This window comes from Pogona vitticeps, chromosome 2 (genome assembly GCF_051106095.1).
Source record: "Pogona vitticeps strain Pit_001003342236 chromosome 2, PviZW2.1, whole genome shotgun sequence".
Taxonomy (NCBI): domain Eukaryota; kingdom Metazoa; phylum Chordata; class Lepidosauria; order Squamata; family Agamidae; genus Pogona; species Pogona vitticeps.
Genome location: NC_135784.1, coordinates 35,011,717 through 35,028,139, shown reverse-complemented (window position 1 = coordinate 35,028,139; position 16,423 = coordinate 35,011,717). Strand labels below are relative to the sequence as shown.

Here is a 16,423-nt window from a genome sequence, read left to right as displayed (position 1 = left end):
TTCAAATCTATGTACTTCCTAATTTGTGAATTTCATAAGAGTAGCTGACCTGCTCACCAGCTGCAAAATAATTCACCACCCACCTTAAACTTTAGCTCCGGCATTTATACCAGATATACACGTTCCACCAGTCTGATAACAGCACTGCTGTTGATCTTCAGTGCTGACAAGAAAAAGACAAGCCAATTCTCTCATCATGTTTTTTTCTTATAAAAGTTTATTTAATCCCAGAAAGGGGTTCTGTAAATGCTGGAGCCCAAACGGGCGAGGCACTGTGTTATGTGGTTTGCACAAATGTGCACAGGATGCAGTAACAGAACAAAAAAAAAAAACACACACACACAAATTCATGAATACAAAATCAAATCCTCAACTGGCATAGAAATATTCTTCAGTTATGTTGCCAGAGGCAGCAGGCTAAGAAACTGATGCTGGCATTTTCCCAGGCTGGATTCTCGTTGTCGTAACCTATTGAACCCCCCACTACCCTTCTCTTGCACCCCAGACTCTGCTTGGATGTATCTTAGAGACAGAACATTAGAAAACCTATGTTGAACAGACAGGCATTTTAAGACAACACAACTCACTAGAGTATTGGCCTGGTAGAAATGGAGGGATACATAAATGCACTGGCCACACTGCCCTGCTGAGTATGTTTTAGCCCAGGCAGGGAAGCCATTAGACAAAATCTTATTCCAAAGAAGTATCTTTGATACCACAGAAAACCTTGGAGACATTAGCTTGGAGATAGTTCATAGCTTCCAGAATTTGTGCAGAAGGAGTGAGCTCTCCTTCCTTTCCCAACCCAGAACTGGGGAAGAAGGTATCATCTTCAAACCCCTAATCACTCTGGGTTTTGAACCCAGGGTGACATCAAGCAGGGTCCTCTTCCGAGACTCTGGAGCCTGGGGGACACCTTCTGGCTTGCTTACCAAGGCTGGCCAAAAGCTACAGAGCCCTGCCCAGGAGATATAAGCATAAAGCCTGCCTGAAGAACAAAATGCATCTCCATCTCTCTTAAGCACAATCAGGTAACTCCCTATAGGATCCATATGCACTTCTCCTATTGTAACAGAAACTGAACTTCTACAGCAATAGGAGATGTAGTCAAGAAAAGAGCTGTCTTCCCCACCCAATCTCAAAAATCACTAAGAAATCTTGACAACATATTGAAAATAACAAAATCTGAACCCTTCCTAGGACCAGTTTACAGAGCTAGTAGATCTTTGCCATCTCATCCCCTTCAAATAACGGCCTTCCATTAAGAGACAAGAGAACACTGTAACCCAGTTATTGCAGATGAATTAACACATGGTGGGTGGGGACTTTTTGCTTTCCATGTATTTTGATTTCCAATTCCCTGAATCCCATCTCATTGGGTACACTTGGGGTGGGAGCTTGGAGCCAAAATCCAAAACGTCATGAAAGATCGAAGGTTCCCTTACCCATGATCTAAGAGGCTACATACACCCTAGATTGAGGGCCGATCCCATGACTTCCTATTGTCTTTCCAGTGTCCAAAGCAAAATGGGGGTGGAGTGGGTAGAAACACTCAATAGGTGAAGGAAAAGAACAATTCAGATTGTGGGGCCAGGGATGGGGGGGGGGAAGAGGAATTCAGTGGCTCCAAGCATCTTTTGTTGTGAATGAAACCTAAAATGTAGTTGTAAACTCAACATTTGGGCAGACTAAGATCAAATGGCGATATGAGAAATCTAGAGTGCTCACAAGAACAAATCTGTGTTCAAGCTTTCTTAGGAACTGGCCATGACCAAGAACTGTAAGAAGACACAAGACTTCCACAGAGCGCTCCAAAATGAAATCTTGACAGTAACAGGATCAGTTCAGGCTGCTATGGGCTGGTAGCACCCAAATATTTAGCCTGTGCTTTCAGAAACTCCAGAATCTCCCTTGGATTGCCTTCAACCTAAGCTGTAGCTTACATAATGGTCTAGAGCTGAACAAAAGAGGATTTTGTTTGCTTCAAACTCAACTGAAAAAAAAAACCTTGGGATTTATCCATTTATTTTTCATTTTATGTGTACTTTTTTTAATGAGTCCTAGACCCTCTTTGTTGTTCTTTTATTTTTTTCCCCCCCAACTCCCTAAACCTTACAACTAGCTGAAGGGGAAGAAAAGACTGGAAAGGCGGGTTCACACTTGGAATGAACGAACAGAAATGGAAATATGCGATGAGGAGGAAGAAACAGTACAGTCTCTATCACATCAGAGCAGAGGAACCTCTTGGCCCTTCAGATATGGCTGAACTTTAATTCCCATCAGCCCTAGCCAGCCTGGCCAATGGAGAGGCACAATGGGAGAGTCACTACATCCACCTCTGGAGCGCCAGGTGTTCCCCAGCCCTGCATGATGGCATCCACTCCCTGGGTGGACTGGAGAAAACGTTTCTATGACCAAACCGATGGCAAGCAGAGGTTTAGCATTAACACAAGAGAAAGCAACAAGGGTTCCCATAGGAATACCATCCTAAATAAATAACAAGCTGACACCTGCAGAAACGCCACCTTTTCCATATTGCGTTAAAACACGAACCCAACTATGCTGCCTCAAGGATATCCTGAGAGATTCCAATACTGATCCAAGGGTACAGAAGGAGTGAAGCCAACACTGGGGCCCATTAAACACCACTTTGCTTGATGCCAGTCTTGTACCCCTTTACTAATGCAAAGGAAGGGGCAGGAAAAGTCCTCATGTAAACAGAAGAGTGCCCATTGGTCTCTATTGTCTTGGGTAGGGACTGAACGCCAGCCCCACTGTCTAACTAGTTGGCAAGGTCACTTGGAGTTGCCCCCCCCATTCGCTGCTCCTTTGCCAGGGGCAGTCGCTCAGCTAATCAGCAGGAATAAGAGACAGTGATTACATCAGAGAGGTGGTTGCAGGAAAAGCCAAGAGCTCTTTGTCCACTCCGTGGCCACCTCCCACCCCACCAAGGCTGTCCAGAGGCCACCACAGTCACAGGCTAGTGCCAGCTTTCGAAACCGCCGGCTGTTGCCCTTTGCGTCCGTTTTGCTCCAAAATCCCAAGGAGCCAGGGGTGGGCCAGGATCTGCTCCAGGGAAGGTCGCTTCTCGGGGGCAAGCGAGAGACACCACTCAATCAAGTGACCGCAGTCTATAAAAAAAAAAAAGAGAGAGAGAGAACATTTTAATTTTATTTATTCATTAGATACACATATATTCTTCCTTTTATCTACAGAACTCAAGGCACATCTGCCTCCCCTTTCATGCTTATGGTTCTCCTGTTCCCACATTTGACTTATAAATGTCTTGTAAACAAGGTCAGCCTGAGAAGACAGTGATTAGCCAAAGGATCCCACTAAGTTTTATGGTTCTGGAGAAGGGGGAATGAAGTAGAACCTATATTCCCCAATCCTAGTCCAGTACTCTAAACACTGCAGGATGCCGTCAATACTGCACCATCCCACCAGGCAACGCTCTCTGCAAGCCTTTAACCAATTAACCTTTTCAAGTTAAACACTGAGGATCCAAAGATGGGAAGGAATTAATCTCTCAAAACTCCTCAGGATCCATTCATTATGGAGAAAGTCTAGGAGCTGATACTCAGTTCAGTTTTGTCACCCAAAAGAAGTCAATCAAAACAAAGTCATTCAAACACAGCAGAGTTAATTTAACTCACAAGACAGAGTGACCCATGCCAAGGGCCTGTCCTGTCGGCCTACCAAACCCTTTATATTTCCAGACACCGTGAGGCTCTTGGGCTCACTGACAATTTGAGATCAAGATTCAGATGGCATGCACCAAGAATCTTCAAATGGTGAAACAGCTGGCTTCCTGATTTTAAAAATGCCATTTAATACATAAACAAAATGGGTCTGGCCAAGGAAGCCAATAGGATGCTGATCTCCACAATCAATGCAGAAAATAAATACAGCCGGGAGTGCAAAAACAAACAAAGATTGTGTCTCTAAGAAAACTAATTGAAACAAAGAATCCACAGAACCCAGATGATGTTGTTGGCCATTAGCTTAGGAAAATAACTTTTAAAAGTTAATTTGTTGGAATCCAACTTCCAAAACCTGTCCCTGTAGCCAGGCTGGCTCGGGTAGTGACGGTGGTTGTTCTGGAGGGTGTAGACCAAAAATTTAAGATATTTGGAACCCTACTCAGGAAGTTTCCTTAGTGAAACAGGCCAAAAGTCTAACCCCACCTCAGTGCTGTTTACATTACTATGAATTCCCAGATCTTTTGGACTGCAACTCCCACCAAGTGACACCCTTGGCTATGATGCCAAGGGCTGATAGGAGCTGTAGTCCAGCCATATCTGGAAGGCGGCATGTGCTTCACCCCTAGCTTCCAGCATTAGGTACCAATAATCATTGTCACCTGCCCTGTTAGGTATATGTACCTTTGGGTCACTGCTGCCTATTCCACTCTCTACTTGGAGCTTGTTTTGCTTTCCAGAATACTCAGGTATCAAGGCTCCACCTTTGATAAGGCAGAGGTGACATTTGGGTGAGATGGAACTTCTAATTCTTTACTGCATTGGATGTGGAGGCTGTATGTTCCAGAATTAGAAACTCATGCAAAGCAGATCAGTGCTGATGATCTAGTATAAGCCTCCCCAAACCCGGCATCATCCAAATGGGTGGGTTCACATCTCCTATCATCTCAAGCCAACGGAGACCATACTGGTTAAAGACAATGAGAGGTGTAGTCTAGCACATCTGGAAGATGCTGTCTTAGAGCCTTCTGTTAGGGAACTCTAAGCAGCCGGAGTGCAGGGAGGAAGCCCAAATGTTGTCTGTGCGCTCATGTACAGTGGTGCCTCGCTTAACGAGCGCACCATTTAACGATGAATCCACATAGCGACCCGTTTTTTGCGGTCGCTAATGTGATCGCATTGCGATGTTTAGATAGGCTAAACATCGCATTGCGATCATTTCTGCACCCAGCGGCCATTTTGGGAACAGCTGATCGGCGGTTTCAAAATGGCCGCTGGGTGCAGAAAATGGCCGCCCAAACCATTTTCGCGCCCTGCCCTCGCTTACCGAGGGCACGAAAATGGCGGCGCTATGGAGAAACTTCGCAGAACGGTGAATTTAAGAGCCATGTGGCGTTTTCCGTTCCGTATAGCGATGTTTCCCAATAGCGACGGTTAATCCGGAATGGATTAACCTTGCTATGTGGGGCACCACTGTATTTGGAAAATGCCCGCATGAAAAAGTGAAGAGAACATGTGAGGTGCTGCAACGAGGAGGTGAAATTATTTGGGCAAGCCGACAGTGGTTTTCTAGTGATCAGAAGCTGCCTCCTGACCTGAGGATATTCTGCAGTGGTAGTGGAGTTTCCCAAGAAGGATCTCCTCGTCGTGTTCAAAAGGGATGTCCCCGCACACCATGTCATACAGCAGCACTCCCAGGGACCACACGGTAGCAGGGAGGCCGTGGTACCGGTGATACTTTATCCATTCAGGGGGACTATAGACCCGTGTACCTGTAAGAAACAAAAAGAGCAGGTGATAACAGGCCCAAAGGTACTGCATTGGAATCGAAATACTACACTTCTTGTTCCCAGGCTGCACATTAATCTTCTTCATAGGACTAAGGGGTGGCTAGACGGCCAGGACCCAAATGGGAGAAACAAGAGGCAACATTCATTTCCAGCCAGATCAGCTTCATGAAGTAAACAAAGCGTTGCTGTAGGCGGTACTAGTGCTTCATCCTCAGTTTTTCCCATCTATAAAATGGGCTTCCAGTGTTCCTTCTGCAAAAACGTTGAACGGAAAAACTGAAATTAAGATAGTAAAGGCTTCCCTCCTGAAAACTATTCTTTGGTGTATCAGTAATCAAGTGAGTCCCAAAAGGCCTATTTTTCAAGCTGTGGTCTAAATGCTCCTACAGCCCCTTGTTTTATACTGACCAAGGCACAGAAGGGGTCTTGTTTTCTGGAGTTGCCTAGTGAAGCCCTATTAAAGCAAGATGCGGAAAGGCTTGCACGCCTCCTCAATCAACTATGGGAACTTCCAGACAGAGACGGCTTCACAATTTAAGAACAATGAATATCTGAATATTCTCTCTGGGCAAGACAGTTATAATGATAATAATCTCAGAACTACACAGTTGGAAGGAACCCTATGGATCACTCAGCCCCTGTCAAGGAAGCACAGTGGGGAACTGAACTCCCGGCCTCTGGCTCCACAGCCAGAGACCTAAACCACGGAACTATCCAGCAGTTCTTCCCCAATGTTTTAGACCCAACTTCTTACTTTTTATTAATGTATCCCTATGAAAGCCGTGAAGGCTTCTGGGAGTTTTACTCCTGGGAACATCTGAAGATCCAAGGTTGGGAACCATTAGTTTAGAGCTTGGTGTTTGGTTTTCTTCCCATATGCATACTCTTCACATCCAAAACGAAGCTGAAGTGCAGAATCTTTATACTACAGGCATGAATATTTATGTTTTTGGACTACAGCTCCCAGAATTCTCCAAGCAGCATGGCTATGTTGCCTAGGGAATTCTGGGAGTTGTGGTCCAAAACCACAAATATGTGCACCTCTAATTTGGACCTACCTAGTCCTTTAATCCAGCAAGTTCAATATTACCCATGGCACTCTTCATCAATCTGCTGATTCTCAGATGTGTTCAATCCCAACCAAAGTAGATCCACTAAATCACTTGGATGCAAATTCATGTTTATTTACCAAGTCCGACTCATTCAGTGGGTCTACATTACCATTAAATCTAGCTCTATAATGCTCTGGGAATTGTAGTCCAATGCATCTAGGCAACCCAAGGTTGGAAAAGGGTGGTATATAGAGAGTCACAGCAGCCCCTCCCCCCCGGGGCTTCAGGCAGCCATCTTCCCCTGAGCCCTACCAGATACAGGCCTCTTCATACTCACCATCAAAATCTGTGTATGGAGAATCCCTGAGCAGTGCACCTGATCCAAAGTCTATGAGCTTTAGGTCACCATGCAGGAGGTCTACAAGAATGTTCTCATCTTTTATGTCTCTGTGCAACACACCACACATGTGGCAATGGCGCACTGCCTCCACCACCTGTCGGAAATAGCTAGCAGCCACATTCTCTGGGAGCGGTCCACGGTCTGTGATGACGTCGAACAGGTCCTGAGACACAAGGGGCCGTTCCATAACAATGAAGTAGGAGTCGGGCTGCTCGAACCAATCCAGAAGGCGGATAATGCCTCGGCAACCCGGAGACGACACTTTCTTCAGCAGGAGGACTTCCAAAGGAACAAGGGTGCCATTCTGCAGAAGGAACCCAAAAGAGAGAGGCTGGTGAGCATTTCACCCTACCTGTAGTCCAAGCCAGTGGTTCTTAACGTGGGCGATAATGCCCCCCAGGGGGCGATTTCATTTTTCAGGGGGGCGGTAGAACGAAAAGGGGCGGCGTGGGGACGCTGGAGCAGAAGGGGCGGTAGGGGGGCGCTAGAGCAAGCCAAACCTGTGAAGATAGCTGCAGCCTTTTTACAATGTGCATGAATATATATTTTCCTCCAATCTTAATTTAGTTTCAGAGTTTTCGTCTTGAAATTTTTAGTTCCTGCATTGCGGTTTGTTTTTATGCCCTTTTTATATTTCTTTTTGAGTCTTAAAATTCGCTTGCAACTAAATCATTAAATGTTACTTTTTGGGGGCATTTCATTTTCTTGGAATTGAATTTTGTTTTCAGGGGTCATTGGATTTAAGTGTCTTAAATAAATAAATAAATAAATAAATAAGATATAACCGCGGGGAGGGGGGCGATGATAACTTCCTCAATGGCTCAAGGGGGCGTTTCTTTCAAAAAGGTTAAGAACCACTGGTCCAAGCGATCAAGCAACAAGCACAGCAGTAGAACTCCGAGAAGAATCAGTAGAGAGGGACAAACTCACCATGTGATGGAACTGCAAGACTCGCTCCTTGGCAATGTATTTGATAGCCACCTGGAAGAAAATGAAAAAAGTTATTGAGATTTTAAGGGGCACCATCGACTACCATGGCTTTTCCCCTTTCTAAACATGGAACTGGCCCCGCTACAAGCCAGTGGGGAGTACAAATCCAGTGACTGCAAATCAATGACCTAGTGGACAGCTAAGGACAAGAGGCTGTTGGATTAAGCCAAGGGAAGAGAAGATTTCACTGACATATATGAAAAAGTCCCAAATCCTTTGTGTAGCCAAGCAAATGGAAAAACCTGTGGAGACCGATTGCTCCAAGTTTTTAAAAAAAACCTCCAAAAAACCAGTTGCGTGCAGAATCACAAAAGTACACAATTAATAATATCTACAGGTGTCTTAACTTGGGGCAATTCCCCTTCCAAAGTTGTGCTGTTTGTGCTATGCCAGTTTAACTAGGTAAGAGGATTTGGGTTGAAGTGTGTTAATCGCAAAACAAGGTCTAAACACCAGATTTGATTTTTTTTTATTAGCAGGAACAATTCCTTTATCTGAAACTTTTCAGGTTGGGGTGGCAGAGTTGGTATTTTGTAACAAAAACAACAATGCATTTGAATAAGTGGGCCACAGTCCACAAAAGTTTAATAAATATAAAACATTTTAGTTTTAAAGGGCCACAAGATTCCATGTTGTCCCATCTGTCACCTCCCTTAGGGTCTCTGTTCCCTTTTAGCAACCTTCACTGTAGCCCAGTGATTCCCCACCTTGGGTAACCCAAGTGTTCTTGAACTGCAACTCCCATAAAACCCAATCAAGCACAGGTACTAATGAATGCTTCTGGGAACTGCAGTCCAAAAACACCTGAGCTTCCCAAGATTGGGAACCTTTGCTATAGCTAGAAAGGAAATGAACTTCCACAACATGTGTACTGCTATGAATGACCCTGTTCCAATGAAAATTGTTTTCAGGTAACCTGGATTGAGCTGGCTGGATAGTCGGTTTAGGTATCTGTTATGGAACCAGAGATTGGGAGTTTAATTCCCTGCTGTGCCTTCTGGGAGTAGAGCCAGCCTGTGTGGCCTTGGGCAAGCTACACAGTAATAGGGTGCCTCCAGAAGAAGGGAATAGTAATCTTAGAACTGCACCACTGGAAGGGACCCTATGGATCATTGATCAAGCTCCTGCCAAGGAGGTACAGTGGGGAATTGAACTCCCAACTTCTGACTCCATAGCCAGATACCTAAACCACTTAGCTATCCAAAAGCTATGGTAAAACACTTCTGGAAAACCCTGAAAATGGTTGCCATAAGTCAGAATTGACTTGAATGCACATGATTATTATTAACCTGGGTTTGAATGGGCCACTAAGGTTCATTGGCTTTACAAAACATTTATTACTCAAGGATATAAGAAGGGCTAGATTGGTTTGTTGATTCACAGTGCCAGAACTGATTGCAGTTTGGGATGCTTCTTGAGGACATGCCTATGATGGGCACCTGTGTTTCAAAATTAACCAGCTCATCCTTGGATAAAGCCCAACCTACCTAAAACTGTTTTATTGAAGAAGGAGAAACAAGAGCACTCAGATAAAAGAATCATGCTTATTGATTTATTTTTATTGGAGCAATATAGGGTTCTTCTCTCCCTTCTTCACTCACATAGCAACTTTATGGGGTAGCTTGAACTGCAATTCCCAAAGTTACCCAATAAGCTTCATGGGGGAATGAGAATTTGAATGCGAGCTTCCCCAAGTCCTACACAAACACTCTAAGCACAGCATCACATTGGCTCTCCCACCTATGGTGAAAGGACCTGCAGTGTCTTTGAGGGAACAAACTCTGAACTGAAGGAGTCTCAACTTGTCCTGGGTTGGTCTGGCTTCCCTCGGAGATAGGTAAAGGCAAAGGTTACCTTGACATTTAGTCCAGTCGTGTCAGGCTCTAGGAGTGGTGCTCATCCCCATTTCCAAGCCATAGCCATACCTATTTATCTACACGCATTTTACATGCTTTCGAACTACTAGGTTGGCAGGAGCTGGGACAAGCCTCCCGTCGTGTGGATTCGATCTTACGACTGCTGGTATTCTGACCTTGGAGCACAGAGGCTTCTGCAATTTAACCTGCAGCGTCACCTTATCCCTCCCGGATACTGCTCCCTAAATCCCACCCACAGCGAAGGATGCACTTGCTTCTTGCTACTGTTATTTCCCGTCAAGTCAGACCCCACCTACAGGGACCCTATTAGGGCTTCCAAGGTGAGACATTAAGAAGTGGTTTTCCCAGCGCCAATCCCCACTCCCTCTGAATTTCTATGCCTGAAAGGGGATTTCAAGCCAGGTCTTCTGAGTCCTAGTCCCTCAAACTAACCACCACATCACATCTTGCTCACTCAAAGGTTAATGTTTTTTTTTTAAAAGGACCCGCGCCCACAGCCGGGCTCACCGGGAGAGAATCGCTGAGCCGCGTCCCTGCATACACCCTGCCGAAGCCGCCACTCCCGATTAAGGCTCCCAGGCGGTAGCGCGTCTCCAAGGTCGCCTTCCCTGAAAGAGAAAGAAAGTGACGGATTTCTGCCTGGATTGCAAAACCGACCGAAAGAAAGTGACGGATTTCTGCCTGGATTGCAAAACCGGCCGGCCGGCCCGCCCTCCCATTCACAAAGACTGCTGGAAACTGCTCACACGTGCTTCCAGGCGGGCAGCCTTACGGGACCAGGGTTCTCAGTTTTGGTGGTGGTTTGGTACCTTCCTAGATTAACGAAGCTTATTGTGCGCAGGCTTTAAGAGCTTCTATCGCACTTCTTCAGGTGCATGCGGGTGGGGGGGTGTATTGCGTACCCAAGCAACGAGGCTCTTCTTCAGCGGAGGCGGCGTCATCGGGGGCCAGAGACCCTCCTTCGGGATTCTGGTAGCAAAGGGGACCTTGCGCCAAAAGCATGGCCAGTTAAACAGGAAGCGGCCGACACCAGCGGCCAGCTTTTTAAATCTCCTACGGCCCCCCCCCAGGCCCCGCCCCTCCTTATCTGATTGTGCCAGACGCCACTTCCACCGCGTGCGCTCCTTCGCATTCCTTTAGTTTTTACGAAGATTCCAAAAGCACGCGATGCTGGCCAATAGGAAGGCGAGCCACAGGACTGGGGAAGGCTTAACCAATTAGAAAAAAGGATGATGTTTACTCGGAACCCCCTCCACGCGTCTGGGCGGGGCCAAATAGCCAGAGGATGAAATAGCCGCGCTGGGCGCGGATAATAAACTAATCGGGAGGCGGGGATGGCTGGAATCTTCAACGAATGGAAAGGGGAGCCGAGCGCAACGGCAACCAATCACAGAAAGGCGCGCGAGAACTTTTCTACTCTCCTTCACTTACGCAATTTGTTTTCCCACGTGGGGATTCACCGGCAGGTTGGTTGTTTAAAATTCCGTTTGCAAAAAAGGGACATGCTGTTCAGTTTTACCAAGCACGATTTTGCGATTTTTGTCACAGCCTTTATCGGAGACTCCTACTGCCGGTATTAAAAGTCCTTCCCTCACCTCGGAAAGGTGTTACACATGCAAGTATCGACAGAACCGAGGAGCGAGAAGGGTCGGAACGGGAGTTTTCAACCTCGAGTGATTTATGCAGCGGGCATATGCTCCTGACTCTCAAGGCAAATATGCTGACTGGAGGCAGCGTGCCTGAGCGGCTCTCTGGTCGCACCTTCCACACCATATGGTCACCCTGAGTGCCCAAGCAGACATAGCAACCTTAGCTGACCTTTTAAAAAATTCTCCCACAAATGGAAGAAAATGGCAGGGCGACTAAACTTTGCTGATTAAGAAAAGGAGATTACATTCTTCCTGACCTCGGAATTTTTGCTATCTTGCTTTTTGACGAGGAAAACTAGTTTTACCGTGTTTGCCCACTATGTCGTTTGAACTAACAATGCTCCGCCTTTATGGTACTACAGTCGCCCAAGGATAAACCCATTCCTGAAGAGCAACCACAGAGGTTGGAAGAGTTACTTTTTGGGATTACACTGACTTTGTTGGCTAGAGATAACTTTTCCGAACTTTGAGAAAGTTCAGGAAAATAAATCCCCACCATCAGCCTATCGGAAACGCAAAAGAAATTCAAATTTCTACATCGCTACCGCCTTCTTATCCATCTTGCCACCTCTTCTTTCCGACCCTTTGATTACATCCTACTCGCCAGCCGTGATGCTGCGGGACCACAACCTGCCTATGTCATAATCTAAAGTTCAGGCTCCAGGTGAGCGTTTCTGGGATCAATACTCGCACAGGTAGCCACGTTCGTTCGGTTAGGTAAGGTGGCACCTTGAGACCGAACACGTTTATTTCAGCAGGCGCTTTCTTGGATTACAAACCACGTGCGCCTGGGATAATGAAGGTCGTAAACCAAAGACTCACAGAAAAGAACTTTGTTTTCCTCTCAAAGGTACTTCTGTTTTGGGCAATTTTTTTTTTTTTTTTTGCCGGAGTCGCCATTCCTCAGCCTCAAACTTTTGTCTTTATGAGACTGGGTGGGGAAGTAAAATGAGCAAGCGGCACGAAATGACCCCATCGGCCCCGAGGCTGCATTCAACCGCGGCTTTGCAACGGCGGGGGGGGGGGAGGCAGGAGACGCTCCCAAACCAAGCAGCCGAGGACCGCAGCAGCCTTTCCGCTCCTCTCCCTCCAGCCCCCCAAGCCCACCAAGGTTCACTTTCCCGCGGCAACGCAAGCCCAGGAAGCGAAAAGGCGGGCGAGCCGTCCACCCCCCCCCCCGCTTTCGCCTCGTTTTCTCCCCTTCCCTCTTAAGCTCTCCCGGAATGCGGGCGAGGCCCGCGAGCAGGGCAGCTCCAGCCGCTTCCACGCCGCCGGCCGGCCTTGCTCGCGTCACGGAGCGTCGGCCAGGGCCGAAGCCCGGCAGCCCGGCGGCTCCACGCGGGAGAGCCGTGACGGCATTGGCGACCCGCGGAGGGGAGCCCGGCCGCGGCCAGACAATGGGCGGCGGCGGCGGCGGCGGCTTCCCAGAACCCAGCCGCCTCCCGCCGCGGGGCAGCGAAGCAGACGCTCCTGCCCCGGTTGTTGTGCATTTCGCAGGAGACGCGCCGGGGCGGGTGGGTGCTCGACCCCGGGGTGGGTGCTCGACCCCTCCCCGTGAGAGGACGCCTCAAGGCCAAAGTCCCGACGGCCGACCCCGCGCCGGCGTTGCAGGGAGGGAGAGAGAGAGAGAGAAGGGGGGGGCGTTCCTAAAAGGTCATTCCAGAAGTATGTCAGTGGGAAAGGGGGGGGGAAGAGCACTTGTGAGAAGAGCGGGCCGGTGACGTCACGGGTGTCCGCTGGAATTTTTGCGGCTGGCGAGCTGCCCAGCGGTCGCTTAGCCCCCTTCGCTTGCACAGGATCCACGCACTTAAAGCAATGCTCTCTTTTACGTTAAACTACTAAATGTGCGGGGAGACGGCGGATGCAGCCTGGTAGGCAGCTTTGCATAAATTCGTCAGCCTCGCGAAGACTGGCCGGCAGCTTTTCTGGGTCTCTTGCACAGAGCACCTCCTTCGCTGCAGCCGCAGGCGGGAAAATGCGCGCCGGGATGTCGCACGGTAGTTTCATTACCGAAAAAAGACTAGACTGTAAGCTGCCATCCAGCGGAGGGGCCGCCGTTCTTGAAAGCTGGCCTCCGCTAGGTGGGCTTAGGCAAAGTTCTCGCTTATTCCCACCTCCTTCTTCGGTATGAGGATACTAACAGTAACCAGCCTACCTTGCAGGGCTGTTGTGAAGATTACCGAGATTATGCAGAGGCACTGCGAAATGGGTTAAAAAGAGTGTCGCAAATTGCTGACCTCGGTGGTCAGCAGCGAAGAAACGACCATCCTAAGAGTTTGTTTCTTTCACGGTTTCTAAGATACAGATCAGCTCTCGCTTTTCTCCCCGCTGCCTCCATAAAGCGTAGTGGACGTCTATTAAAGTTATCTATCTACAGCTTGCACCCGCTTAAACACCGCTTTCCCAACCTAGATCGACGCACGAGAAAAAGACACCCGCCTAAGGAGCGCTCGCCGGGGTGGTCTTAAACGCAGTACAGTACTGTACCGCCTGCCATGCCGGCCGCTGCCGGTAGAGGTCAGCACTGAGCTAGGCCGCCCCGGCTAGACCTCCTTCCACTTGGCAACATGCGACGCGATGGAAATACACTGTATCCCAGAGCCGGGCTTCGAAAACCGAAGAAGAGGACTGCCCGGCTGTCGCCTCCGAAATAAATGAGTACAGTATTCATACTTCCGCAGATGTAGAAGATATGGCTTGCAAGGGTGACTCCTTTCTTTAGCAAGCAGGTGGAGGACCGGGATGGGTGGGGGGCGGGTATAAGGACCCCAAACCGTCCTCAAGACGTGTGTTTTGGGGAGCAAAAAGAGATCCCCGCCGTTGATCCCCAGCCTTCTACAGGAACACGGTGCAGATAAAGTCCCGCTAGCCCGTGGTATCTATCCATGATCTGCCTACCCCGCCACTTGGCCAGTCTCATCCCGCCTCAGATCAGGAGGCGCCCCGGTCATTTTTGTAGGAAAAACTCCAGGGGTTTTCCTATTCCGTCTCTTTCCCCTCTCCCCCCCACGGAACCTTGGGAAGTGTAGTCCGTGGGGGATGAAGGTTCAGAAACTTCTACGCAGAACTGCTCCCTGCCCCTCGAGCAGCAAGCTGCAATCTCCGGGGATCCTTTAGCCGAGACAGCGAAACTTGCTACAACGTATCTAAAAAGATCTGCCCCGTTTAGGGTTTTTAAAAAAAATAATCTTAGACATCAGGCACGAACCCCCTGACCCAATCGACTCTGTGGGGGCTTCTCAAGAATTAAAGGGAATTACTGGGAGGAAGAGAGAGAGCGAGAGCGGATTCATCAGGTTTGACGTCCCGCCTGCTATCAGGAAAATAATATTTCAGGGACGGAGAGCAAAACCTGACATGCTCTTCTGCACTTGGGACGGTGGCTGGCCGCTTCTTGCAAGCGATCAATCCGCCCCATTTCGGCGGCTCCGTCTCTTTTCTGAACCGCCTGGGCGGAGGGGCCCGTTTTCACGGCGCTCCGAGGGCAACCCCAAGCCCTCTCTCTCAGCCTTTGGCCTCCCGTCACTTACCCTGAGTCAGCTCCTCTTTGGGGAACGCCGGGTGGATCTTGGGGGGGTAAAGAAGCACCTGCACGGAAGACATCCCGCCCCTCCTCGGCTCCCCCTTCTCCCAGGGGCAACGCCAGGAGTCCTGAAGGAAAGTCGCAGGAACTACAACTCCGGCCACCACCTGAATCCCAGGAAAGCCTCTCTCTCTCTCTCTCTCTCACGGGGTTGGGAAAGTGACACGGGGACGCCCCCCCTCCGGACACCCGCGGCCACGCACGCCACGCCCACTTGCCTCCTGGGGGCGGGGCTCCGCTCTTCGGACACGGGCCCCTGGCTCCGCCCCCCGCCCCGCCCCGCCCCGCCCCGCCCTCTTCCCTTCTTGGCTCCCTTCCCCGAGCTGTCTATCTCTCGGTCGACCTCTTTGCTTTGCAACCTAAAACGGCGAAGCTCGGCGGCTGCTGTGAAGTCCCGGCCAGCCAGTGACCTCCCTGGAAGCGGATCCCTCCAGAAGCCGCAGCCAACGAGAGCGCCTTGCAAGCGCACAGAAAGAGCTATCTGACTGGACGGGACTTGGTGATGATTACTTAATGCAGATTAATGATCTCCCCTAAGGACACCCTGAAGTAGGGCCAAGCTGCAAAAGGAAGGCGGAGGGAAGAGGTTCCTGGCCTACCGCCCAACCATTTGCCGGCCCGAATATGGAATTATGGGAGTTGTAGTCTCGAAGAGATAAGTTTTTTCCAAGCTCTGAGCAAAGCGAACTGGACTCTTGGTTGTCACGTGCCATCAATTCGCTTCCGATTTATAGCAATCCTGTATAAATGATTATTTCTCCAAAGGCCTGTCCTCATCCCTGCTCCACTCTTGCAAACTCAAGCCTGCTGCTTCCTTTAAGAAGTCAACCCATCTCATATTTGATCTGCCTCTTTTCCTGCTGCCTTCAACATTTTCGCACATTACAGTCTTTTCCAGTAACACATGCCTGGGAAAGGCATGATGTGTCTAAGCATGAGAACCTCCGTTTAGAAATTTAGTTGGATTCTATTTAATTCAAAATCGGGACTGATTTGGATCACAGAGATATCATTAAGAAGTGAGCTTTACAATCCTGTTTAGAATTTTCCGCTCCCTGCCTCCAGCTCTGTAATACACAGCCTGATGAAGAATTCTCCAAAGCTTGCTGTTTTGTTATATTGTGTGCTGTGAACTTGTTTCGGACATATGGCAGCCCTGCCAGGAGTTTTCAAGGTGTGCAAGATGTTCAAGGAGTAGTTCACTATTGTTGCTCCCCATAAAAGCTTCTGTGGCTGAGTGGGAATTTGAACCCAAGTCTCCAGAGTTTTGGTCCGACATTCTTATTTACTGTGTCACAGTGACATAGTGAATAAGGCTTTTCAGTGTGTTACTGGATCAAATACAGCTGTTTCCAAATCATGATCAAATCTGTCAGCTTCC

At 48.6% G+C, this 16,423-nt stretch overlaps 1 protein-coding gene across 2 annotated transcripts; it reads right to left on the bottom strand.

The window, feature by feature from the left end:
• Positions 1 to 199: 199 nt before the first annotated feature.
• On the bottom strand, positions 200 to 15,200 carry LOC110079929 (serine/threonine-protein kinase pim-3). 2 transcript variants are annotated; one of them, XM_072989300.2, is made up of 6 exons: positions 14,990 to 15,200; positions 10,318 to 10,418; positions 7,874 to 7,924; positions 6,881 to 7,247; positions 5,297 to 5,473; positions 200 to 3,131 (listed from the first exon to the last, which is right to left on the bottom strand). In XM_072989300.2, the coding sequence occupies exons 1-6, from the start codon at positions 15,060 to 15,062 to the stop codon at positions 2,974 to 2,976; spliced, it is 927 nt and encodes a 308-aa protein (XP_072845401.1). In that variant the 5' UTR covers positions 15,063 to 15,200; the 3' UTR covers positions 200 to 2,973. The 2 variants fall into 2 exon arrangements, with proteins under 2 accessions (XP_072845401.1, XP_072845400.1); XM_072989299.2 differs by lacking the exon at positions 14,990 to 15,200 and adding an exon at positions 10,713 to 11,232.
• Positions 15,201 to 16,423: the final 1,223 nt, after the last annotated feature.

Excerpts from the sequence above, each read along its gene's own strand:
- LOC110079929 (XM_072989299.2), bottom strand. The coding sequence starts at position 10,812 with ATGCTTTTGGCGCAAGGTCCCCTTTGCTACCAGAATCCCGAAGGAGGG. Across the intron at positions 7,248-7,873 it reads TCTTGCAGTTCCATCACATG|AATGGCACCCTTGTTCCTTT; the intron begins GTGAGTTTGTCC and ends TTCCTTCTGCAG. Across the intron at positions 5,474-6,880 it reads TCCATACACAGATTTTGATG|GTACACGGGTCTATAGTCCC; the intron begins GTGAGTATGAAG and ends TGTTTCTTACAG.